Genomic DNA, 23,588 nt, shown 5'->3' with positions numbered 1-23,588 from the left:
AGGGTTTTACTCCCTAATGCACGAGCGCTCGTGCAGCTTTGAGTAAACTAGACAAGTTTTCGCTCAACGTTTTGTCGAAACTGTAGAGAATTCTTCAAGCTGAGCAGCGGAATCTGTTTTCAGTCAACGAAAATGCGACAAATGCCAACTTTGTTCAGCTGTGTGGTGAAGACTTGCGGATAAGGATATATCGGACCCTATTGCTAGCAAAGCATAATCATGCTTTAAGTTCTGCTAATAATCATTCTTTTAAAGAAACATTTCAATCTTTTGGAAGAAGATGGGTGTGAAAGCCGTCAGGAAATCGCAGCCCTGGATGGAACACCATGGTACCTCCACTGATGGCTTTCCATCTGTTCATGTCAACACAACATTAACTTGCCATACGGTTCGAAATTATTCCCACAGTATTACATTACATGTGCTTTGAAAGTTTGAAATACAGTACCTGTACTTGGTGAGTAAGCAGTGGAGGAAGATAGACATTTGCAGCTTGGCAAAGTCAGCACCCACACATTGCCGCACACCGCCTCCAAAGGCCAGGAAATTCTTGGAGCCTCCAACCGGCTCAGGAGTACCCTACACATATACATGCAGTGACACTAACTCCCCTTTCTAACACTTGCTGTTGATGTGAGATTCAACTCTGTTCTTTTTTTGAGGGCATGTGAGTTTCGAGTTTCGTGTACCTTCCATCTCCACGGATTGAATACTGAAGGTTCCTTGTAAACCTTCGGATTCATGTGAGCCGCAGATGGACAGATCATGATCTTTGATCCTTGTGGTATAGTGTAACCTGCATGTGGAAGTTTAAAGTAAGCACACACATCCCTGGATAGACTAGAACATTGAGTCATTGACCAATTGCATAATATGTGGAAAAATGTAGCTCTCTGTTTCTTACTGAAGAACATGGTGAAAAGAAAGATGCATACCCTTTATCTGCACATCCTGCTTTGCTTTCCGGAACACTACTGGAGCGATATTTGCCAGCCTAAGAGCTTCGTGTATGACCTGTACACGTGATGCAGAAAGCGGATCAATGCACAGGAAGTTCTATTTTGACAGTGTTGGGATTCATATACAATTGGAAGTACCCTTTCCTGTGATCCCAAGTTTGTTGTTACGATTTACTAATGATGTAATGAAATGAAATCTATCGAAATCTTCTTTTTTTTTCCAGACTCTTGAGAGTCAGATTAAATAACGAACCTTTGTAGTATTCTGGAAAGGACCAAAGAGTGAGGTGCGTTACCTCTCCAACCGTCGCTTGAAGAATGGCAGCAGCTCGAGGGTCGGGGACGCCGTGAAGAACTCGAGCGCCTCCCCGACGAGCGGCAGGCCCCTCGATCCCGGCGGCAGCCTCGGTTCGCACGCCCCGCCGTCCCTCCATCCGAAGACCAAGCGGAGCAGCAAGGTTGCTAGCGCTAAAGCCACGAACACAGCTGCTAGGTGATCCATGGCCATTTCTAGCAGAACTGCATGCATGTACTCTTTCGTCCTTCGTACACCCTACGACTTTGCTATCACACGAATGTATAGTGGCAGCTCTATTTAAGCTGAGCCTTAGTTGAAGGAAGAAGGCAAAAATTATAAATAAAACGGAGGCTTAGGTATCTTCGTAGAAGATGATCGGTGGCGGCTATCTTGATGGTCGCAGTGTGGACTATCTAGAATGAAAGGAATAGGAGAATTTTCGGCAACAAGCTCCTGCAGCCGGTTCAGGTGTTGGGCTTGATCAATCAAAGCTGATCTGTCGCAGCGTGTGGCGGCCTGAGCTCCCTGAGCGCCTGTCTTATCTTTTTTTATAAAGGTATCATTGCAGTCGCAGACCATGCATGTACAGGCGTCGAATTTGTCTGTAGATGGGACTTAGATTCAGCCCTGTCCCGGTTGGTGAGGCCTGTTTGATAGTAGTCAAACCTTGCTAGCACACGTTTCGCAGGTTTCTAGGCGTGTGTTTGGCTCACTCGGTAAGTGTGAGTGTTCAAACTTTAATTACTCGTATCTTCCTTAATAAGTACAAGTGTTTGAAATTTAGAAGAAAAAATTAGACGACAAAGCGTACGTGAACGTCGTGGTGAGTAATTTTAGAAAGTGAGGAAAACGTGGTTAGTGTAGCACTGTAGCGGCCAGTGAGGAAGAAGATCCGGCAGCGGAGCCGCTAAAGATAGGCGCATGGCGGTGGCACTGGCAGGACGGGGGAGCGCGTCGCGCGGTCGCGCCGTCACAGCAAGATGGAAACAATCATGGGATTGCAATCGAACGTCTACTTGTTATAATAAAAAATAAAAATTTAAGGCAGTTCAATTAGCATCTCCCTGTCATAGGACCCGTATGTCACAGAATCTTTCATGCAGGTCGTTTCTTTTTTTTTTCTAGACAATGTGCAGGGTTTATCTATTCTTTTCCCTGGCCACCGCCGCCGGCTGACTAATCTAGTGTCGGTTCACGCCGGCGGCAAATAATTAAAGCAGACATGCATATTTTAGGAGAAGGGAGCTGGTGATCTAGACTTGAAGGTATAGAACAAAAAGTCAAACCGGTTCACTGGTTGGGCACGGAAAAAAGCGCTCTAATCGGTTCGGTTGAATCAAAAGATCGGCCGTGCAATTGAGTCGGTGAGGACTAGTGATTACTTTGATGTTTGGATACTGGTGGTTTTTTCGTTATGTACTTAAAAGATGAAGATTCTTCTTTTTTTAGATTAATTCGAGACCTAGCTGGTGAGGACCTCGAGCTGAAGACTTACTTCCCTTGTTTTTTTTTTTTGGTATATGAGGTTTAGAGCAAATAAATTTAAATTTATTTTAAACGCTGCATATTTAAAATCTAACAAATAAGTGATAGATTTATCTCCTCCAAGAAGTACGCGGCGTGTCACAAATCGTATAAGTAGTTTGAGTATACAATATAAATACTAACCGATAGGAAGTACTCCATCGTCATAAAAAATGGTGGTTCATAACATCCTTAATAGCTACATTTTTCGAGGAAAAAAAACTTGGAGCACATTTTCTTTAATTCCCCTACCATCAAGTATTGTTGCGCAACTTCCACATACGCTCAACTTATACACAGGGGGGAAAAGGAAAAAGGAAGGAAAGAAAAACGGGAGGGCCTTATCCACAGCCACACGCCGCCACCCTCGCTCTCAGTCACACCCTCTCGCGCACGCGCCCGGCCGCACACCATGGCCGCTGCTTCAGCGTCACTGCTCCGCCTCGCCACCCCGACCCGCTCCCCGCGCTTCGGCCTCCCTTCCCGCCCCGCCGCCGCCCGGCCGCGAGGCGCGCGCCTGGCGCCGCCGCCGCGGGCGTACAAGGTGACGATCGAGCACGGCGGCGAGTCCCGCGTGGTGGAGGTGGAGGGGGACGAGACGATCCTGTCCCGCGCGCTGGACGAGGGCCTGGACGTGCCGCACGACTGCAAGCTCGGCGTGTGCATGACGTGCCCGGCGCGGCTGGTCTCCGGGGAGGTGGACCAGAGCGACGGCATGCTCAGCGACGACGTCGTGGCGCAGGGATACGCGCTGCTCTGCGCCGCGTACCCGCGCTCCGACTGCACCATCCGCGTCATCCCCGAGGACGAGCTGCTCCAGGTCCAGCTCGCCACCGCCGACGACTGATGACGCCCCGCCGGCGGCGAGCGGGCAACAACCTCCGGCAGTGTGTAATAATAATGGTCCTGAGACTAGTACTCCTCTGTTGATTAGTGCTAGTGACACGATTTTTTTTTCGAGAATAGCTATTGCGATGTGCCTTTTTGCCAAATTTCTTGTCAGTTCCGTGTGAGAAGTAAGAATTTTGATGGAAATAGGAAAATCGATCATTTCGCTAGCATTTGGTTAGACACAGAATCAACCATTTATTAATTTTTCTCGAACTACAACCATTGATCCGAAACTGACAAGCATTTGTCATACAGTAGAGTCCAGTCGCGAACAGAGTCATGTTACAACATAGGAAAGCAAATATACGTTTCTTTGTAAGCTTCGGATTTATTTATCGCAACGAAGCTTGGTCTGGTAACATCTTCGATTTACATTGCCTGCAACCAATTCACAGAAATGGGATGCATCAGATCATCAATGTAGTGCTCATATGCAGCTGGGTGTCACATTTCCGTCCCGTTATGGTTTTTGCGCAGCTGCCTTCTCAGTTTCCAACAGGCAACAGCAGATTACTGACTACTGCTGGGAACTGAGAGCGTGCCGGCAGTAAACCAAAGAGCATCGGACACAAGGATGCCCCCCAAAAAAAAAGACATGTACTTACAGGCTAAAGCAGAAGTAGCTAGCACATCATGCTCTCTAATTACTTATCACGGCCTGCAGCTGAGCTAGTAACTTCTAGGCCATTGCCTGCAACAGAACCAAAGCAGGGGTTGTGTTTATGCGTAGCAGGAAAAGGTAACCGAAAGGTAAAGGTAAACAAACGCAACACTACTGACTGGCGATCAATAAACTTCTGAATGCACGACCAAATGGGTAATAACATTATAGAATGTGACAGTGCTGCACAGACCAGTAACAAGTTATAAGTGAAAGAAAGTTTGAAGAATGGACAAATATGCAAAGCAATGGACTAAACCCTCTTTAAGGAACCTCGATCCACTAGCTAATTGACACTTGTGTCCCACAATAAGTTTTACAATTAACAAAGAAGCGCTTGCCAAGCTCTTCCGGACATGGTTTTAGGCGGCTCTGAAGCAAGCCTTATATTGGGGGGAGGGGGGAGGGGGGAGGGCATTCTTCTATACCAATTAAGTGTTTCACCCTTAAACTGTTACACAGAGCACGCAAACAGATAACAGTCAAAACCAGTCTGTTTTCTGGCTCAGGTCTGTCTACAATCACTAACTCAACTCCTAAACCCTGATTTGTTTGCTATCTGTTGTCTATAGTTTACATCTTTTACCAGTGCGAAACTGATACCAGGTAACAAAGCAGCAACCAGTTTTCAGGAATCTTAACACTGTTTCCGAGCATGTGTGCTACTCTTAGAAGAACCTAGTTAGGACTGACAACAGCACATATGCAAGTACACTGAAACAAGTTGACCAGAAAATACACTAGAAAGGACAATTGAGCATTACATTACTACACCTTAACGGATTTTGTCATATCAGGGACGCACTGCATAGCTTAGTTACAGATATTTTCTCTGATTGTCAACAGCTAAGTGACCTTATTACTGTGCATTGCACGAAAATGCATAGCTCTAGCCAAAATCCTATGGGAAAAAGAAACTAACACTATAACTTAAAAGCCAAGTTAGCAACAATTACTTATTCTATAAGTAGGGCATACAACATGCACAGCCCAACAGTTCTGCAAATTTTCAGAAGAACATCATAATACACAAGTTGTACAAATAGCACAGCTCATGGACTGAGATCCAAGCAAGCCTTAGGCAATGGGGACTGCATCGGAACTATGCTCAAACATCATACTTGCTGTAGTCCCGTGATCCAAACACCCCCTCAGAAGCAACAGGTCACAGGATTATTAGTTCTGTTTTTGTAGAAGTGGTCTGTGTAGATACTCAATGGAACAGTATTGCATTACAGTAGTTTACTAGTCTGTACTCTGTTCCCTATCCAATTCAACTTTCGAGGTTGTGGACTATTGAAGAGATACAGTTCTCTAGCCAATCGCAACAAGCATGGACCCAATTTTTCATCAATCTGACGATGAGAAAAGCAACGCCAAAGTGCGATCTCTGTAACCTCTCTCGATCACCGTAAATCGAGTAGAAATCGAGACACGAAGAGCAGGGCGCCTCTCACCGTCGGGGTCGAAGAAGAAGACCTGGCGCGTGCGCCCGTCGGGCTGCGTCTTCTCGAACAGCTCGGTGCCGCGCGCCTTGAGCCCGGTCACGAACCCGTCGTAGTCGGCGACGGAGAAGGCCAGGTGGTGGCGCCGGGGCAGCTGCGACGGCGGCGCGCCCTCGGCGCCGGGCCCCACCGCGACGGGGGCCGCGGCCGGGTCCCGCTCGATGAGGTGAAGCGCGACGTCGGGGGAGCCCGGGAGGCGAAGCCAGGCGACCTGGAAGCCCGAGTAGGTCGGGGAAGGCACGCGCTCGAACCCCAGCACGGCCTCGTAGAAGGCCGCGAGGCGGGCCACGTCGGAGGTCTCCCGCGCGATGTGGTTGAGCTGCAGCGTCGCCATCGGAGGAGAGGGAGAAGAGAAGCGTGCGGGGTTGGGAGCGGCGCGGCCGGCGAGGAGGCGTCTGGTAGTAGTAGTAGTAGTAGTAGTAGTGGACTAGGGGAGCAGTGGCGGTGTGATTGTCTCGTGTGTGAACTGTGAAGTGGTGAGGCAGAGGCCAGCGCGCTGCACACGTGTGGAGCGAGGCGAGGGTTCGCGTGGGATGGTTCGAGCACGTCTTATTTGTGTTCTTTTCATCTTTGGTGAACTGAAGACGTCCGATTCAGTGATTCGTATCATAGATCTGTATTTTGCACAATCGGCTATTTTTCGACACGATTTCAAATTTGCTGTTTGCGACTTGCGAGTCCCGAAATAGAGACTACACAGAAGCTTGTCAAGCAGCTTGTCTTTGTTTGGATTCGCTAAAGTTGGATCCTAAACTCTAGCATCTATTAGCGCTTATACCAAACTTATACCTCTGTTTGGAGAAGCTAGTGCTAAAGTAGCATTTTTTAGATATTAGCACTTGGATCCAAATACCTCCTTAATTAATTACGTAGGAACAGGGAAGAGAATGCATTTGCTACCGAGGAACAACAAATTGCAAGCCACAGTAGTATATTTCAAAACATCAGATACGAATGCACGCTCCAGTAACCCTATTTCAAAACATCAGATACCAATGCCAACAGCAAAACGGGTATGGAAGGGTGAGTGGACCAAATATTTAGAATCACGCGGAAATTAGAGAAACTCCATTTATCTTCGAAGACACTGCATATTGCATTACAGACACGAGAGCTGGCAATGCTCTCATTAGTACAGAGCGGTATATCAATATCTGACTACATTTGGCCTCGGGAAAATCTGCTAATTTTCCTCTGCTTTCTGAGAAGCTTTCCTCTTTCGACTTTTGAGGGCATACATACAATACAATTACATGTAAAATAATTCTATAAGCGAACATTGGAGATCAGCAATGCTCCACTTGTACTCCCACGTCCCATCTTCATTCCTCAGTGCTTTATCTCCACACTGACTGATGATCTGCGGCCCCATCTCCTCTTGAAGTTGCGTTCATCGTCGCTTGAATCCTCACGAATCCTGGAACTATGCCTCGATCTCTGGCTGCTCTGCTTGTCGCCATGCACTGGAGAAGGATGGCGCATCCTCTTCCTACTCGACTGACTCTCATAGAAGTCATCGGAGACCCTGTCAGAACGCCCATGGTCCCCTCTCTCGGAGCCCGACCTTGCTCTGTTCCTTGATTCTAATCCACGAGACGATCCCAGTTGGCGGTTGCGCTCTGATGATTGGGGCTGAAGACTACTGTCCTTAGGTCTCTCAGCCTGCCTTGGACGTGTTGCAACAGCTTCACTGCCCCGGTAATGCATGGGCTGAGTTTCGGGCCTAAAGAAATCGACAATATGAACTATTAGGTTTGCAATGGATAGGGAAGCTCTCGATGACTGGCAGCTGAGTACAATTCAGCCAGCAGAAGACCAGTCTAAACTGAGGAGCCTAATACAATACATACCTTTGATAACTTGCTGGATAGCCTTGCATAGCATGAGCCTGCAATGGCATGCCATTGAAGGAATTTACACCATATGGGTCCATTGGATAACCACCGTAAGGCATCCCTATAGAGCTGTACATGTAAGGTTCAGGTGCCCAAGGATATCCACTGACAAAAGGGTTGTAATATGCAGGGTCAAATGGAACGTTGTAACCATAGTCAACATTGTTAGGCTGAACGTTCTTAGTTGAGTCTGCCTTCTTCCGCTTCTTCTTGGGTTGATTTGTCCTAGTGGCATTGTATTCTAGGGCCCCTGAAATAGTAGTGACCTTTGATGTGGATCCACTTCCATCTTTGACTTTGAGGACTTCAGCACCTGCTGCAGCCTTTTCTACTGACAATTCTGCAGAACTGCCTTCATCTTTGCTCAGGGTATCAACATTGGCGGCCGATTTATCTAGAGGCTGGTTCACAAGATCACCTTTTGTAGCAACCTGGAGTCCATCATCAGGTGCAAATCCTGCTGATAGCTGGAGGTTCGTTGATTGCTTCATCTTCCTTTCTGAGGTAGCAGAAGGGGTATGGCTCTGTAATCTGGAATCAAGGTTGCTTCCTGACGAGCTTCTGTGCTTGGTTGTACCACTTCCACCGCTGCTAGCCCGTGTTCCCAACATATTGCTGATTGTGCTCCGAAGTGTATGATTGGGAATGAGGTCATCTGCTAGCGCCTTGACTCCACAAAAGCACTTTGATTCCGTAATAATGTAATCCCGAATGCCTGACAAAAGGTAAACAAAAAATTGTTCCTCATCCTATTGGAAGCATATATTTACTTGACACGGAAACAGATAGATACAGCTATTACTAAAACAAATTCGGACTGTAACACATCTCGAATACTTTTGGATCCTAAAGACATGCATATGGAGTATATGAAAACCACTTACATTTATCACAAAAACTGTCAAAACAGCACTTGCTTGTCAACACTGCATCTATCATCACTTTTTTACACAGTCGGCAGTGGAGCTCTGCTGGCAAGTCATCAACAGCACTCACTGGTGCAGCTGGGACAAATTCTTCCAGAATGCCATTGACAGGACTTACAGTTACTACTGGGGCAAGAGACCGACTCATTTTATTATTGTGGAACTTGGGATCACCAATGGTCATGCAATGGTGAATAAAATGCCCTGGGATTCGGCATCTGTAGCAGATGTATCCAGGTGGAGGTGTCTTGCTTTCCCGTGGGCAATGTTGAATGAAATGGCCTGGAACGCTGCAAGAGCGGCAGACGTAGCCTGGTGGAGGTGTCTCCCCTTCCAATGGTCCATGACCTTCATTCATCAAATAGAACACGTCAAAAAATGTTTAGAAACACATTACAATACATAATCCATAACAATGCATATCAATTTGAAATTAAAGGCTTCGCTGTTGTAATGAAAATCAGTTCAAATACTGTCAAATATATCAGGATCATCTTCTTAGTTAGAACTTAAAGAGTTATATGGAATCTGATCTGAGAAAGTATCTTAATTTTTAACAAATAAAAACTCTTTCATTAACATGACAAAATGATTACTATTGCATCTGTGGCATCTATAAAAGTACTTCATAACTGCACCTTTCCTTATAAAGAAATTGATTTATCTTTTTTCCCAGGGCACCTACTTGGTCTGCAATCTTAACATAGCTAGCAGAACATGAATGAAATTGAAGTAACAAAGAATCGGCATTACCATAGTTACATCTTCCACTGCCTTGCCCTCTTTTAGACAGGTGCTGCTCCCTACATACACCATGTAAAGAGATTGTCAGAATGAAGGCAACAAAAAACTAAAAATATTGTGTAAGAAAAAGGAATATGATATGCTTACAATTTCAATTCAGCTGCATTTATCACTGCTGCGATTGCAGCATCTTCATCTTGCACTCCTACAGAGGAATATGATTTTGAGTTTGAGTCAGTAACCACTGACTTGCTTGAAGGTGCAGAACATCCTTCTGTGACTTCCCGCCTGCAATTAGTTACATAAAGTTAGTATACTTAGTTATCATTTCTTCTCTGCATTTCTCATTTGATACAAATTTAATTGAGACTTGACCTATTGCAAGGTGACATTGCAATTGAAATCTAATTGGACAGAAGGGGTTCAAAGAAACAACCAGTTTTTTATTTTTTATTTATTTTTTGGGGGGCAGGTCAGCAAGTTCCAGTGAGTGCAGGTTCCAGGATCATTCTATGATTTAAAATGTCTGTATCCTAACTTCTCCATCCAAACAGGGCAACAGTGAATTTAAATGTGAAGTAAAAGATTGAGGAGACATTACACAGGGGACAAGATAATTTTCTCTGATAATTGTCCAGGAATGCAAATTCTGCGGACCAGCACAGTGGTGTTTTGTAGTACCAATGCTCTTTCATCTGTATATTCTGGATTCAAGAACAAACACAGAAAACAGAAATGTTAACCAATCCGCTAAAACAAGCATACTCTTGTAAGTGACAAGAGAATTCTTCTCATGCACTCCAAATAATGCATTTAAGAAGCCAAATTGAGTTGTTAAGATGCAGACTATGTTCTTTGATTGACAGATTGGCTTAACTTCACAGTTGGGATATCTCAGTGTGCTATTGAGATGTACCGGATCCATGCGAAGTATCGGGAAAAGGAAAAATTGAAAAAAGGGTGCTAGAATCCACTGTAATTTACGAATACAAGGTATCCATCAGGATTGCAAGGTGCAATCTCCAGGAGGATGTTCAGTTACATATGGAACATCTTTCATCAAGGATTACAGCTTCGCTGAACACCTTCTGAAGCACATCCCATGGGCATGCATGCAAAGAGATTGGAGGCCATATATTACATTACAGCTCCCATCTTTTTCTCAGCAATGTACGCAAGTAAACCACCATTGTACTGCACGGAATACCTATCCACAGCCTTAACAGAATATTTTGTGATTGCAAACAAGAACCACAAAACACTGGGCTGCAATTGTTTGATAACCTTCAATTTGAATCAACAAAGAAATAGCCCCACAATCAATGGGACCAAAGTACAACACACGATGGGCCTGTTTGGTTAGCTCCTGGGCGGAGCTGCCTGGCGCAGGCATCGATCCCAGGCATCCGATTTCAGACCCCTGGCGGTTGGCAGCACTGCCTGGTGACAGAGCTGCCTGCCAGGTCTTGAACCAAACAGGCCCAATAAAACAGTATGCCAGTTGCAATGTTCTGAGCAACAATTGCGCACTTGCCATCCACAAATGAACTCCAAAACAAAGTGTACCAGCAAGGCTTGAATAGACCTGGTCTCCTGATCATGAACAAATTGATGTTGACTACATGTCCTAACTCCTAAAGACTACGGCATGAATCCAAACATCTCAGCAGCTACGATCATAGCTAATCTTCCACAACTGTGATATTAAATGGCGGATTGCACATAATTTTATTAAATATGTTGTGCTGCATCGAGCAAAGGCAACTAAAATGAGGTTTTAAGACATCATATGTGCGGCTGTATAAGAAATCGAGTAGAACGAAGCTATTGGCGTTAAAACGAACCTTCGCCAGTCTGGGCGTTGGAGATGATAATATCCTCTGTAGGACGGCCGCGGGTTCGCCCACGACCGTGCTTATCACTCGTCTTGATAAGCTGCTTAAGCTCAGAGACAGAGATAAAAGCATGGGGCACTTGCATCGAATAGATATCCTTTTCACTCTTATATTGGTAATACACAACACCCATGATGGATGGGTGGCGAGACCTCGAGGCCTCTCTTTTCTCACAATTTTCACAAGATGGCCTGAATCTTCTTTTTTCTTAGATGAAATACACGGAAATTCAACAATAGAAGAATCACAGATCAAATCGATCTACGGGAGGCGATCGACGACGGCGGGAAGCTCGCGGATCCCTTCGAGTCGAGGCCGGTAGGGCGGAGACGAAGCCTGAAGACCGCGCGATTCCTCGGGACGACGCCGGGGGAAGTGCGCAGGCGGGGTAGTCCGGCGCGGGACGCCGGGGAGCGGTGGTGCCGGAGTGCCGACCGGGGATAGGAGCAGCCGACTCCGCCGAATAAGGCCGCCGGATCTGTGGGTGTAGCCGGGGCTAGGGTTCCGAGGTGCGTGCGGCAGGCGAGGTGATTGGGAGAATTTTGCGGCTGCTAACGGCGGCGGCGGGGGGCGCTGGAGTTTTATAGAAAGGTGAGAACTGAGAACGCGTGAACGAGCTGTGTGTTACCGAGCCGACCCTTCCGCACGCCCCTCACCATCGTGATCTTGGGCCAGGCTTCAAAAGCGCCAAAGCGGAGCCTGAGAGCTGAGGTGGCCCAAAACCCAAGAATAGATTTGTAATTCTTTGTAGGGGCTGCCCTTCTAGATTATCATGATGTAATATAAATAGTGTAAAAGATGATCATTTACACCAAATTGCCATGGAATAGAATGGGTGTTCTATTTGGTATAAATTTTATGATAAAATTACCAAATAGTTACTGCGCGTGTTGCGTTGACTATGGAATTGCTAGCTCTCCCTCCGATCCAAAATACAAATCATTTTAGTTTGTTCTAGGTTATGTTTTAAAATTTAACCAATTACTTTAAGTAAGTATAATAGATATTGACTAACTCCAGTGATTCTAAAGCCTCGTTTGGATTACCTAGGACTTAAATTTAGTCCGGAAACTTTAGGTGACTAAACATTAGGTCCTATCTGTTTGGATTTATGGACTAAATTTTAGATGGAAAACCATTTGAAATATAAATAAGTGCAAGGACCGCGGCACCTACTGGCATAAACCTGCCTGGCTGGTGGAACTCTCTTCGCGTGCAGCTTCCACCTTGGAAACGCAAAGGTTTTGATACCCTCTTTGTCTTGGTTGTTTGGCACCTTTGGAAAGAGCGAAACGCTCGTCTCTTCAGAAATGTGGTACTACAGCCGGCCGCGCTACTTAGCACGCTTCGTCAGGAAGGAGAAGCTTGGATTGCCGCGGGAGCTTCGCAGTTGGGTTGTCTGTTTAGCGTGTAACAGGCCTTTCTTTCTTTTCTACCGGATCCAGCTCAGTCTGAGTATTTGGATCCTGACGAGCAGGACTCATGTTGTGTAACAAACTCTATTTCTTCTTAATACAAAGATACGCAGCTCTCCTGCGTAGCTACGCTTGTCCCTTTCCTGCACTGCACCGTGTATGATGTTTCTGTTCACCTCTCCGTCTACGTGCAGCAGTGGTCACCGTCGTCGGCGCCGTCTGCCGCGCAGTGCCACGAACGTCTTCTGCACGGCCGCCTGTCATACACGTACTCCTGCTGTTCATACGAAGCATGGTACTGATCTGCCTAGATGTTTGGTCGTCAAGCCCTCCAGGTAAAGTCACTGGGGGCAGTGTGCCTTTTCAGTTAATCAGTTCTATGAGCACGACTGTTTCCATGCCTCATGCTCTGAGGCTGCTACCCTGAACGTGCTCTTCGCAATAGATTCAGAGCATCTCAGTTTCTTCACTCCGTTCGATCTAAATCCCAGATTAGACAGGCATGCCCTGCGGCAAATGGCTGCACCCACCAATTCACATGGATTCTAACCTGAGTCCTGACAAAGCTCGAATTAAACGTGGGAAGAAACTATTTTTTTTAGAATCTGGAAAATATCCGGCCTCAGCTTATCACAGAATGAAAGCTTGCAGCCAATGAGTACAGACCATGCAGTTCTAAGCCTGCTAGAACGACTTAAGCGTCTACAAAATTCAGAGACATAAATACCTCCAAGCGGAGCTGGAGACTGGTGCGGCTGCGCTGAAGGGGGCTGCCTGCACTTCCATCCGAGGGAGGCGTCGCCGAGGGACGCTGGCGTGGTTCTGCTCCAGTGAGGAGAGCCTTAGGCCCTTGCGCCTGAATCTTTTTAGCCCGCGTTGCTGCTCTTGTAAGGGTCAGTTCTGGTGTGTGAGCCAGCGGAGTGGGCTGGGCGTTTCTGGAGTGTCCTTTATTTTGGTACTCTGCTTTTGTTTTTCTTTCCGTCGCTACTGCTTTGGACGCGTTACACGCGTTTGCTTGAAAGACTGTAATTTCGTTGCGGGAGTAATGAAATTCGGGCATGAGCCCACGATGGAAAAAAGAGACATAAAGACCGAGAGACAAGCACTGGTTCTCAATCCTATTTCTAAATTTCCAGCCAAACTTGTTAAAGATCTCCATCACAACATTCTCCAAGTGTTGGCAATTTTTCTTCAGGAAGCTCCTCTCTTCCTCTTCAGATAGCAGTTACCGACATCTGATCCAGTAAGTCGCCCTGAAGATAACCTGCAAAAATGAGTTAGTGGTAGAGTTTTTGAAGATAACATCATTCCTACTAAGCCAAATAGCCCAGCAAAGAGCTGAAGCTCCAATTAGAATTGTCTTTCTAAGATTTGAAGGAAAACTTCTACCACAAGACCCAAACAGATTAGATATACTGGATGGTGGCTGAATGCCAAAGGAAATGACCAGCATGTTCCATAGGAACCTGGGCACCTGGCCATATGACACTTAAAAAACAAATGATGGATTGTCTCTTCCTTACTGCAGGAACAACACTTGGTACCCCAAGACCCAAACGTGGGAAGAAACTAGGGGATGGATCTGCCTAGCATTTTTTTCCTTCCTTTTCCATTTGTCAGTAGCAAGGCTGAACACCTTTTCAATTTCCAAGCACAGCAGTATCATGTGGTCCTCTAAAGAAAAAGCAGCATCATGTTACACATTGGACACACACAGTTGACAGTGTATCAGCAGAAGGTAGGAGTATCGCTAGTTTGTCTGTACCGGAGACGAAAGAGATTTTTTTTCAAAAAAAAAAAGAAGGAGAAGAAGGAGAAGGAAAAGGAGAAGTCCAAGGTTGTATTGCTCATTAATGCCGCTGTCTCCTACGCGCCGGCCGGCTACTCCACGCCTAGGAGCTAGTCTTTGTCTAGAGTTGCTAGCACCGATCACTGACAGCAACCCTCATGTGCCCCGTACGTGATGATTGGAGTAGACTCCATGGCCTGGTCAGCAGCACTACATGTATAATGGGTTTAACAAGTTCTTTTTTATGTTACAAGTACTTCTTTTTTAGGAGATGGCTTAATAGCTTATGTTACTAGCTGGGCTGTTCAGCTGCTGACAGCAAAAGAAGTTTCTTTGGTATCACTTGAGAAAGGGCGGAAAAAAAGAGGAGGAAGGAGAAGCTGCTCTGAATCTCTGATGCATGTGGGAGGATCAGGAGGAGATTGTTGTTGAAAAGAGGAAAAGCTTGAGAAAGCATTCAAACCAAGTACAGTAGCGCAGTTTTGTTTTAGCCAGAAAGAGCAAAGACTGGCCTTGGAACTTTCTCTTTTGAACATTACAGTGTACTTGAACCTAATTAAACTCGCGGTTATCTCCTTGTATGCATTAAGACTCGAAGCAAAAGCAAACATTAGAAGAAACACTCAGATTTTCCATGCATGTGCAAAATACAGTTACATGTATAATCCCTCAACAATCATCATGAATGATGCAATGAACCTGTGCAAGACAGACAGGTTCAGGAACCCGCCGAGTCTGTTCCACTTCCATGTACGCTCCACGGGGCGTACAGCCGAAGAATTTGTCTACCGGGGAGCGTTCTCTCTGAATCTCTCTGATCCGTGTGGATCGATTCAGTGGACTCAGAACTCAGAAGAACAGCGGAGCTGCAGTGACATGATCGTGCTCGTGTCCAAAGGACACGAGAAACCGGGGGGGCACTGTCGTGCGGTTGGGCTGTCTGCCTCCGCCGCGCCGCAGAGCACTGTCGCCAGTATACATGGCTACACGCGGGCAAAGTCTGACGGCTGCTGCTGCTGCTGCGGACTGCAGTTACCTGCTGCCGGCTGCCGCTGCTTCTCCCTCTCCTCCACGCGCGAGTCACGCAACTGCTGCCTGCCTCGCCGGCGCGCGGCCGCTCGCCCCCGACACAGCGACGTGTGGGGGGCGTCTGCGTCAGAGATCACTGCCATGGAAGACTTGTGTGGTGGTTGGGCTGCAGCTACTGCTGCAGGCAACCAAGCAGCCGCCAGCAGCCGAACAGCAGCGGCAGCTAGCAGGAAGCAGCCCAGCCGAACGGTTGCTCGCCACTGTTCTTTTGTCCTCAACAGTATGGCACGGATCCATGGCGTGCCAATATGATGCCGGTCCTGATGTTCCTCGGCGCTGATTACCGCGGCGGATGATTGGAGCGAGAGAGACTGGTGCTGGGAGGTTAGATGAAAAGCGACGACGAGACGCCGTACGGCGGCCGTCCTAATCGCCACACCACTTGAAGCACGTCAATTATCATGCTGGCCCGCTCGCTCATGGCTTTCTTTAGCAGCAAGCAAGCAATGGCAATGTAAGAAGAAGGGAGCAAAAGCGGGCGGGCCGGAACATGGATTGGTGCCTCCAAAAGGCAAAGGCCATTAGGCCAAAGGGAGGAGGACGACGATGAGAGAGAGAGAGAGAGAGAGAGAGAGAGAGAGAGAGAGAGCGAGAGCGCACGGCTAATCAAGTGGGCATGACGGCGGTCGCTGCTGGCGCGGGCGGTACAGACAAAAAGGAAGCTGGTTTGACGCCGGCACGCCAGGGGGCTGCGGCGGCGAGGTGCGGTGACCCATCCTGTCCGTCCGTCCATGCACCGCGGGGCCGTCCGGCCGTCCTCCCTCTAGCTACCGGAAGCCTCTCTCCGCTCCGGCCCCGCCGGCACGACGACATCGCCCGCCGTCCCACAGAGACCTGGATGGAAATGATGGGGCCGATGGCCTGATGGTGATAGCCTATTGGCCTTGGCCTGATGAGAATCGAAATCAAACAAGGATCGACAGAGATTCCCCCTTTGGTTAATCAGCCGACGGGCTAACCTATCCGTCCGCGTCAATCAGCTCGGCTCTGCTCCACAACAACTCACTAGTGCACAGATCTCACTCACTCGAGCGACACATTCACCGGTAGATTAGATTCACATTCACCTTCCAGATCAACTCCGTCCTGAAAGATTTCACCTTCTTGACGGCCACGCATCCTGAATTACTGACAGTGCAACGGGGCAGGCAGCAACCTGGGAGCAAAGCCGGTGGATCATGCGCGAATGATTAGGCAGGCCGACAGCCGCAGCCGACAGGCATTAGCACGGCGGCACCCCATCCACTCCTACGGCGCGCGGCCGCAATTAGCATGCGTGCCATGGCTTTGTGGCGTCTCTTTTTCCGTGTGTCCTTCCTTGCGCTCCATTGCGTTGCAATTGCATCAATGGAGGGGGGGATCAATCGAGATCGATCGGTCAAAGGTAGGGCACGGGACTGGGCAGGCAGCGCAACGACGCAAATCGATGGTGGTGTGCGTCGAAGGGAGGGGGAGCACGCATGATGCGACGTGCCGCGTCACGATCTCTGCCTGTCCCGGCCTCAACTGTTCAACTGTTCTCTCCTTCTCTCCCTCTCTCTAGCCCAAGAAGACAGACGCCTCAACTGCCACTGTCCTCTCCCAGCCTTTTTCCTTTCTCCCCTGGAGCTCTACTCTGTTCTGAACTCTGCCCGCCTGCCCCCTGCCCCTCCTGCTTCCACTAAAAGGGGCTCCCGATTCCGATACTAGACGACGTCGAGACGAGACCCCAGCCAGGCACAGGCAGAGGCAGTCACAGCCCAACCAACCTGCCCCGTCCTCGTGCCTGCGCACCTATCTAGCCAAGCCTCCCAATTTGGCAACAGCCACATCTAGCTACTTGCTCCTGCCGAGTCGAGTCTCCAATCCAGCGAGAGGTCCGTCGATCGTTGCTGCCTTGGCGTTGGCGATGAGGGACGAGGTGGCGGTGGCGACGCCCGGCGGCGGGAGGGCGGGCGGAGGAGGGGGAGGGGGAGCGGCGTCGGCGCCGGCGCCGTGCGCGGCGTGCAAGCTGCTGCGCCGCCGGTGCGCGGCCAGCTGCGTCTTCGCGCCCTACTTCCCGCCCGGGGAGCCGCACAAGTTCGCCAACGTGCACAAGGTGTTCGGGGCCAGCAATGTCAGCAAGCTGCTCCAGGTATGTCATATGCGCGCCCACTGCTCTACTATGCACGCTTGCACGATCGTTGGCCGTCGCACTTGGGACGGCTTAGCCTTGAGCCCTTCACTCTCTCTCTTAACACCATGAATGTTCATCCTAGCTTGATGCTTCCGTGCCTCTTTAGTCGTCCACTTGCATGATCATGCCACCATATAGCACTCTGCTACTCTGTTCCTGCACTGGAGATACTGTCCGTTGTTTCAGTCAACTACTTTCCATGTGTCTTCTGGTTCCTAGCCATCTAAGGCAGAGTTACTTCTGATTCCACAGTTGGAGTAGTTCTTCTCATGTTCCTGTGTGGCCAACGGAAGCAATATACTGTATTTTCAAGTCTCCCCTTGTGCTGATTCTTCAGTCAGATACGGTGTTATTTGCTTTGGTCTAGACTACAGTTTGTCAATGTGTCCTGTAGAGGATGGATATAGTTCAAAGCGTTAAATTACTCGAGACAATCAAACTCATGACTTGTCTGCGTCTCAGGTATACTGCTTTGCCAAAAGTATCAAGCTTTAATTTTATCTAGTGATTAACAAAGCCTTCTCCGATCCTACCTACTGGCCACACTTTTAGGGATTATGCTGCTTTAGCCACTTGCATGCACTCTTGATCCAGAAGCTTGATCCGCTTTCCCCCAAACCTTCTTGCTCTCGAGCTTCTGCACACCTCCACAGTCATGTTCCTGAGATGAACAGTCCTCGGGCACAAACCAACTGATCACTAGAAATTTACACCAGCCTCTTCAGCTACCGTTGCCAAGAACTCTCTTCATCATGAGCTCGACATGGCATGGGCAAACAGTGTGTCGCTTTCGCTGCACGCACGCCGGGGCCCGTCATGTTGCCACCCGATCCAATCATGAGCAGGGCAGCAGCAAACCGAACCAAAACACAGAGATCGCGAGGAGGCGAGGCGGCCAATCAGATTTGCGGCTGCGTTTTCATCAGCATGTGCCCGGCGACATGGATATCTATTTGGTACAAACTTTATTAGAGTCGACAGGGACCTGCCCCCCGGCTCTTGACCGTATCCACAAGTTCAAAGATTTCCCCCCATGTGTCGCGCCGCCGGCAGCAGTGCACGGCCGTCGCCGTCGCCAGGCATGGAATGCACATGGTGTTCGAGAAAGAAACTTTCGGCCGCACCAAACATGCAGACATGTCGTCGGCCTTTTCTGTCAATTTTTCTTTCTCGGAACAAGAACTCCAGTGGTAATCGGCAGCTACTACTCTTGTATTCTTGGTCCTAATCTGATAGTGTATTTCTTTTTGTCATGTTTGAAACTGTATTCTACAAAAAATTTTCTACATTGTCATGTGTGTGTATATCTTCTACTACTTGTGATGTCCATCAGTGGATCCGTGCACTGTTGGTGCTCATGTTCTGAAAGACAAACTTTTCTTCCCCTGGAACTGCAGGAGATCCCGGCGCAGCACCGAGGGGACGCGGTGAGCAGCCTGGTGTACGAGGCGAACGCGCGCGTCCGGGACCCGGTCTACGGCTGCGTGGGCGCCATCTCGTCGCTGCAGCAGCAGGTGGAGGCGCTCCAGGCGCAGCTGGCGCTGGCGCAGGCCGAGGTGGTCAGGCTCAAGATGAGCAACGACTACATCGTGCACCGGCTCAAGGCGGCGCGCGGCGGAGGAGGAGGGGGCAGCAGCTACGCCGGCTCGCCGTCGTCCATGTCCTCCCCCAAGACGGCGGAGCCGGAAGCGCACTGCAAGGCGACGCCGGAGCTGCTGGACATGGTGGTGGACCAGCCCGACATGGACGACGCCCAGTTCTGGTCCTACTAGGATTGGAGGCGCTGCATCAGGTGCTTCTGGGTCAGGTCAAGCTAGGTTCTTTTTAGCTGATTTAGTGTGTGATCAGGTGCTGTTTTTGAGTCACAGATGATGGTCTGGTAGTAGTATTGGTATATAGTATCAGGTATATGGTGCGCGCGCGCTGTAACAGCGTGGCACTAGGAGGAAGGGAGATGAGCGTAGAGGCCTTCTCCCATACCTTCTTCTAGTATGTCCAGGGCTTGTTTTTTGGCTGTCCTTCCATGACGAGGTGGAACACCGTTACAGTAATTGGTGTGCATCATGCAATGCATTGCAAGAACCTTTCCCTTGCTCGTAGCATTTGCTTGGTTAAACAGTTGAACTCTGCCATGGAAAATGCAGATAACTTTTAGTATCTATGCTTGTCCTAATGTGAACCTTTTCTTGTCTGTGTTTTGGAAATTATCTGCCAACCTTTGTAATTAAGCTGCGAAACAAAATTTTGGAGAAAAACTCCACACTTGAGCACAACCAGAGCAGCACCGAAGCTTCTGGTTAGCTCGGAACAAGAAGCAGCTAACAATAACCGGTGAAGATTAAGTTACGGATAAATGAAAATATTACTCGATCTCATGTTTGTTTGTTTCGCGATTTTACAAGGATAGGCACCAAGACAGACTGGAGACTGCATCCTAATTTAAGCAATGAAAGGCCATCCGATTTCTGCAAGTACACCACTTACAGAAGCTACACCAGTTGCACACTCAGTTGTTCAGAGAAGTCTGATCGTTCCACACAATGTGGATTATGGGGGCAAAACTTGCAACTGGACCTTGCAATCGGCAATTAGATGGCAATAAGTTGCTAATGCAGCAACTTAATTATCTGCAATCCAACAATAAATTAGCGCATCTTGTTAGCTTTTGTGGTACATAATCATGGATTAAGGGACTACTTCAGTTCATGTAATTGGAAACCAAACTTACCAAGAGAAACAAGAAGCCTACGGCATGCTACGATTTAGCAAACCTTGGAAAGATAGGTACAGATCTTTGTTATCTGGACCAAAGATCTCTTCAGCTTTCTTGAGAGTTTCCTGGTTGTGATGTAAACATGAACAAGTTTTGTGTTATGCCACGACAGGACCCAATTCAAAAAATTAGCGAATGTACCCAACTCAAAAAATTAGCGAATGGACCCAATTGACCAACCTCCCGTGACTGCTTATGGGCATTGAGCTCTTTGATGTTGGCTAAGAATGCTCCAAATTGTTCGTATGATAGACGGCTCCTAGAAATTTAATAAGGTTTAGTTAATAATGATAAGTCATCCATCTCATTTGCTTATGGTGCAGAAAAGAGGGCAGACCTGGCCTGGCGGAAAAACTCCTTTCCATCAATGCGAGGAGTGCGACCTGAAAACCCCAAGCATTAACCATATTTATTCTACTCATATAACATTGTAGTGCCAAATAGCATCATGTCTTCAAAAGAAAAGTAACCTGGGTTGGGTCGTCCTCGTGGAGGAGAGTTAGCCGCAGATGATTGCTTGCTTGATGGATACCATGGTGTCATTGACATGTGCCCTTCAATTCGAACTCTTGTTGGTGAGGTAGCACCAGACATCAATTTTGGTGTTGCTGTGGTAGACATTCGCCTTGGAGAAGTTGAGGTGGATAATATTTTAGGAGTGGCTTCTGGCGTAAGGCGAGGAGTGATGTGTGATGAGAGGGCATATTTTTGGATAGGAGGCCTTGTCGCTGTACCTAATAGATTTTCAAGAATGCAAATGATTGAGACTTATGTTGCTAGCATAATGAGTTGGTGGCTATCAAAACGATCGACAAATGATCAGCTAAGTAGCTAACAAGACCTTCTCGGTTTGTACTTCCAACATCCAAAGACTCGCTCAATATACTTGGTGTAGGGTGACTGAAAGATCCACCATCTTCAACATTCAAAGAAGATGACAGTTAGGGATCAATGTAAGAAATATTCTATAGTTAACAGAAATGACAGATTTTAAAGTATGTAAAACCTCCACATGACGACGCTTTTGATGCTACTGACTGATCACATGTTGTAATGTCAACTGTTTCTTGAGGCTGCTAGAGAAGGATTCAGTACACAATCAACCTCAACCCTTACCATAAATTAGGAAGCACATATAAATCAAAATGATCTACTGGGTAAACAGATGAACACACCGATGAACTATCATCACGCAATGACTGCATCAGATGCCTCTTGAATGACTCCAGCTGAGAATAGAGCAGATATATCAGAATGCCTCCACATAAAAAGGTTAGGGAAAAAAGATAGACAAGTATGGCTGATAGGTTGGAATATCATCTGGCTTGGTCCTTAGAGAACTTTAAAGGAAAAAAAAGAGACAAAATTTATTCACTCAGATTAATGATCATGGCTGCAGATTGGGTGATTGATTTCATCAGCATAAACCAAGTTAAACACCATTTTGCTTGATATCTACAGTGACTACTATTCCATGAAACAGCCTTGACTTCACCATGCTATTGAACGTCTGAATAATTCAATCCTTCCATTATGATCTTAGAATCCATTAATAAATGGTTCGAATAAATTGTTCCCCTTACCTAACTGCTATAATCTCCCTGCTTAATAAGTTTCCTAACGTGGAAGTTTCTAGTCCTAGCTACACAGCACTACACCGACAAATAAGCATGTAGAAGGCGCAGAAGAGGGGTCAAATGAGGGCACCTTCTGCAGGTCGCGCGCCAGCTTCTTAGACGTCTGCGCCAGCGAGTCCCGCTCCTTGCTGAGCTTAATCTGCACCCACAGCGCAAACACCCAATCCCCACAGTCAAATCGAGACGCCAACCGAACCCAAATCCAAAATGAACAGCAGGCCCCCCCGGAGCGCCGGCACCCACATTGTCCTCGAGCGCGGCGCGGAGCCTGGCGTTGGTCTCCTGCAGCGCGGTGTCGAGCAGCCCCACCCGCTCCCGCAGCTCCGCGTTCTCGCGGTCCTTCTCCGCGGCCTCCGCCCGCAGCCGCCCCGCCTCCCGCTCCAGCCCGGACACCCGCCCGGCCACGGCCATCGCCGTGATGCGCCGCGCCAGATCCAGCTGCTCGTAGGGGTCCCGCGGCAGCGCCGCCAGGACCTCGTCCGGCAGCGCGAAGTCCCCCGCCGCGCCCTCCCCCAGTGGCATCGCCGCCGCCAGATCTCTCCACGGAGAAGGGATGGGGGGCGAGAAGGAAACCCGAATCGGATTGGGCGCGTGCTTGGGTTTGTCCGCTTTGGAGTGGAGGGGAGTGAGGGGGGAAAGGGACCACCGCCGCCGCTTCCTCGGTGCGCTTGGGGTTTTTCCGGGTTTGAAATGGGCTCGGCGGCCGACGCGAGGTTTGAAATTGTTTTGGGGGTCCCTGCGCTGCGCAGCGCCGTGCCCCCTCGCCTCGGTTTCTGCTGGGGTGGGCGCCCGGAGTGGCAATTGTTTGAAACGGGGACGGTGAGGTTCGTGCCTGTGGTCACAGGGAGATGCGGTACGAAATGGGAATAATAAGCTGATGTAGCTTGATGAGAGAAGGCATTTTTCGTATAAAAGGACGGTGATCATCAAGCCGAGCGAGAGATTTCGGCTCCCGACTATCCTCTTTAGCGACTTGAAGTAACCGGAGAGAAGACGCCACGACGACTTTGCTGCGCGTTTAGGTGGTTCCTACTGGTGCAACAGTACAAATTATCTTTTAGATTATCATTATTATATAATAGGTCTAGTCTCTCGTGGGAAGAGACTAGACTTACTTGAATGAAATTGTGAAAGGTGCGCCACCGACAATCACATACGATGCAATGCAGAATAGCACCCCTTCCCGAATCAAATGGAACAATCCCAGATAAAGGGTCACAGTAATGTCAGCTTCAAGCAGCTAGTTTGCAAGCTTACGAATGAAATGACTTGAAATCGTACGGTTGTGCATCCCTGTGACTGTAAGGCTTATATAACAGTTTCCCCGATAAAAGGAGAAGATGTCCCCACTGAAATGGCTAAAGCGGTAGCCTTGATATGCACTTCTGCTACTCCCGAACATTTAAATCTACTTCGCATGTTGTGTTGTACG

At 48.2% G+C, this 23,588-nt stretch overlaps 6 protein-coding genes across 8 annotated transcripts; 2 read left to right on the top strand and 4 right to left on the bottom strand.

Annotated features, from left to right (window-relative positions):
* Positions 1–262: 262 nt before the first annotated feature.
* On the bottom strand, positions 263–1,393 carry LOC112872720 (cytochrome P450 87A3-like). Its single transcript, XM_025935787.1, has 5 exons — positions 1,256–1,393; positions 936–1,014; positions 690–796; positions 449–579; positions 263–353 (listed from the first exon to the last, which is right to left on the bottom strand). Exons 1-5 carry the CDS (start codon positions 1,391–1,393, stop codon positions 263–265), a joined length of 546 nt encoding a protein of 181 aa, XP_025791572.1.
* Positions 1,394–3,123: 1,730 nt separating this feature from the next.
* Positions 3,124–3,787, top strand: LOC112872660 (ferredoxin C 1, chloroplastic). Its single transcript, XM_025935734.1, has one exon. The coding sequence runs from the start codon at positions 3,194–3,196 to the stop codon at positions 3,626–3,628; it is 435 nt and encodes a 144-aa protein (XP_025791519.1). The 5' UTR covers positions 3,124–3,193; the 3' UTR covers positions 3,629–3,787.
* Positions 3,788–3,847: 60 nt separating this feature from the next.
* LOC112872662 lies at positions 3,848–6,257 on the bottom strand. Its single transcript, XM_025935735.1, has 3 exons — positions 5,791–6,257; positions 4,278–4,363; positions 3,848–4,050 (listed from the first exon to the last, which is right to left on the bottom strand). The coding sequence occupies exons 1-2, from the start codon at positions 6,170–6,172 to the stop codon at positions 4,317–4,319; spliced, it is 429 nt and encodes a 142-aa protein (XP_025791520.1). The 5' UTR covers positions 6,173–6,257; the 3' UTR covers positions 3,848–4,050; positions 4,278–4,316.
* A 620-nt stretch (positions 6,258–6,877) lies between these two features.
* Positions 6,878–11,889, bottom strand: LOC112872653 (E3 ubiquitin ligase PQT3-like). Its single transcript, XM_025935721.1, has 7 exons — positions 11,248–11,889; positions 10,005–10,107; positions 9,551–9,691; positions 9,413–9,462; positions 8,618–9,007; positions 7,689–8,448; positions 6,878–7,561 (listed from the first exon to the last, which is right to left on the bottom strand). Exons 1-7 carry the CDS (start codon positions 11,429–11,431, stop codon positions 7,168–7,170), a joined length of 2,022 nt encoding a protein of 673 aa, XP_025791506.1. The 5' UTR covers positions 11,432–11,889; the 3' UTR covers positions 6,878–7,167.
* Positions 11,890–16,917: 5,028 nt separating this feature from the next.
* On the top strand, positions 16,918–19,905 carry LOC112872657 (LOB domain-containing protein 4-like). 2 transcript variants are annotated; one of them, XM_025935728.1, is made up of 2 exons: positions 16,918–17,704; positions 19,144–19,905. In XM_025935728.1, the coding sequence occupies exons 1-2, from the start codon at positions 17,480–17,482 to the stop codon at positions 19,516–19,518; spliced, it is 600 nt and encodes a 199-aa protein (XP_025791513.1). In that variant the 5' UTR covers positions 16,918–17,479; the 3' UTR covers positions 19,519–19,905. The 2 variants fall into 2 exon arrangements, with proteins under 2 accessions (XP_025791513.1, XP_025791512.1); XM_025935727.1 differs by lacking the exon at positions 16,918–17,704 and adding an exon at positions 17,715–18,936.
* Positions 19,906–20,089: 184 nt separating this feature from the next.
* LOC112872656 (uncharacterized protein At4g15545) lies at positions 20,090–22,970 on the bottom strand. 2 transcript variants are annotated; one of them, XM_025935724.1, is made up of 10 exons: positions 22,400–22,970; positions 22,227–22,295; positions 21,695–21,748; positions 21,526–21,595; positions 21,361–21,435; positions 20,990–21,253; positions 20,857–20,902; positions 20,700–20,778; positions 20,475–20,584; positions 20,090–20,373 (listed from the first exon to the last, which is right to left on the bottom strand). In XM_025935724.1, the coding sequence occupies exons 1-9, from the start codon at positions 22,676–22,678 to the stop codon at positions 20,492–20,494; spliced, it is 1,029 nt and encodes a 342-aa protein (XP_025791509.1). In that variant the 5' UTR covers positions 22,679–22,970; the 3' UTR covers positions 20,090–20,373; positions 20,475–20,491. The 2 variants fall into 2 exon arrangements, with proteins under 2 accessions (XP_025791509.1, XP_025791510.1); XM_025935725.1 differs by having other exon boundaries at positions 21,526–21,592; positions 22,400–22,968.
* Positions 22,971–23,588: the final 618 nt, after the last annotated feature.

The sequence above is a fragment of the Panicum hallii genome, chromosome 9, assembly GCF_002211085.1.
Source record: "Panicum hallii strain FIL2 chromosome 9, PHallii_v3.1, whole genome shotgun sequence".
Classification (NCBI taxonomy): Eukaryota; Viridiplantae; Streptophyta; class Magnoliopsida; order Poales; family Poaceae; genus Panicum; species Panicum hallii.
Note: the sequence above shows the minus strand (reverse complement) of the source record. Positions and strands in the feature narration are given on the sequence as shown.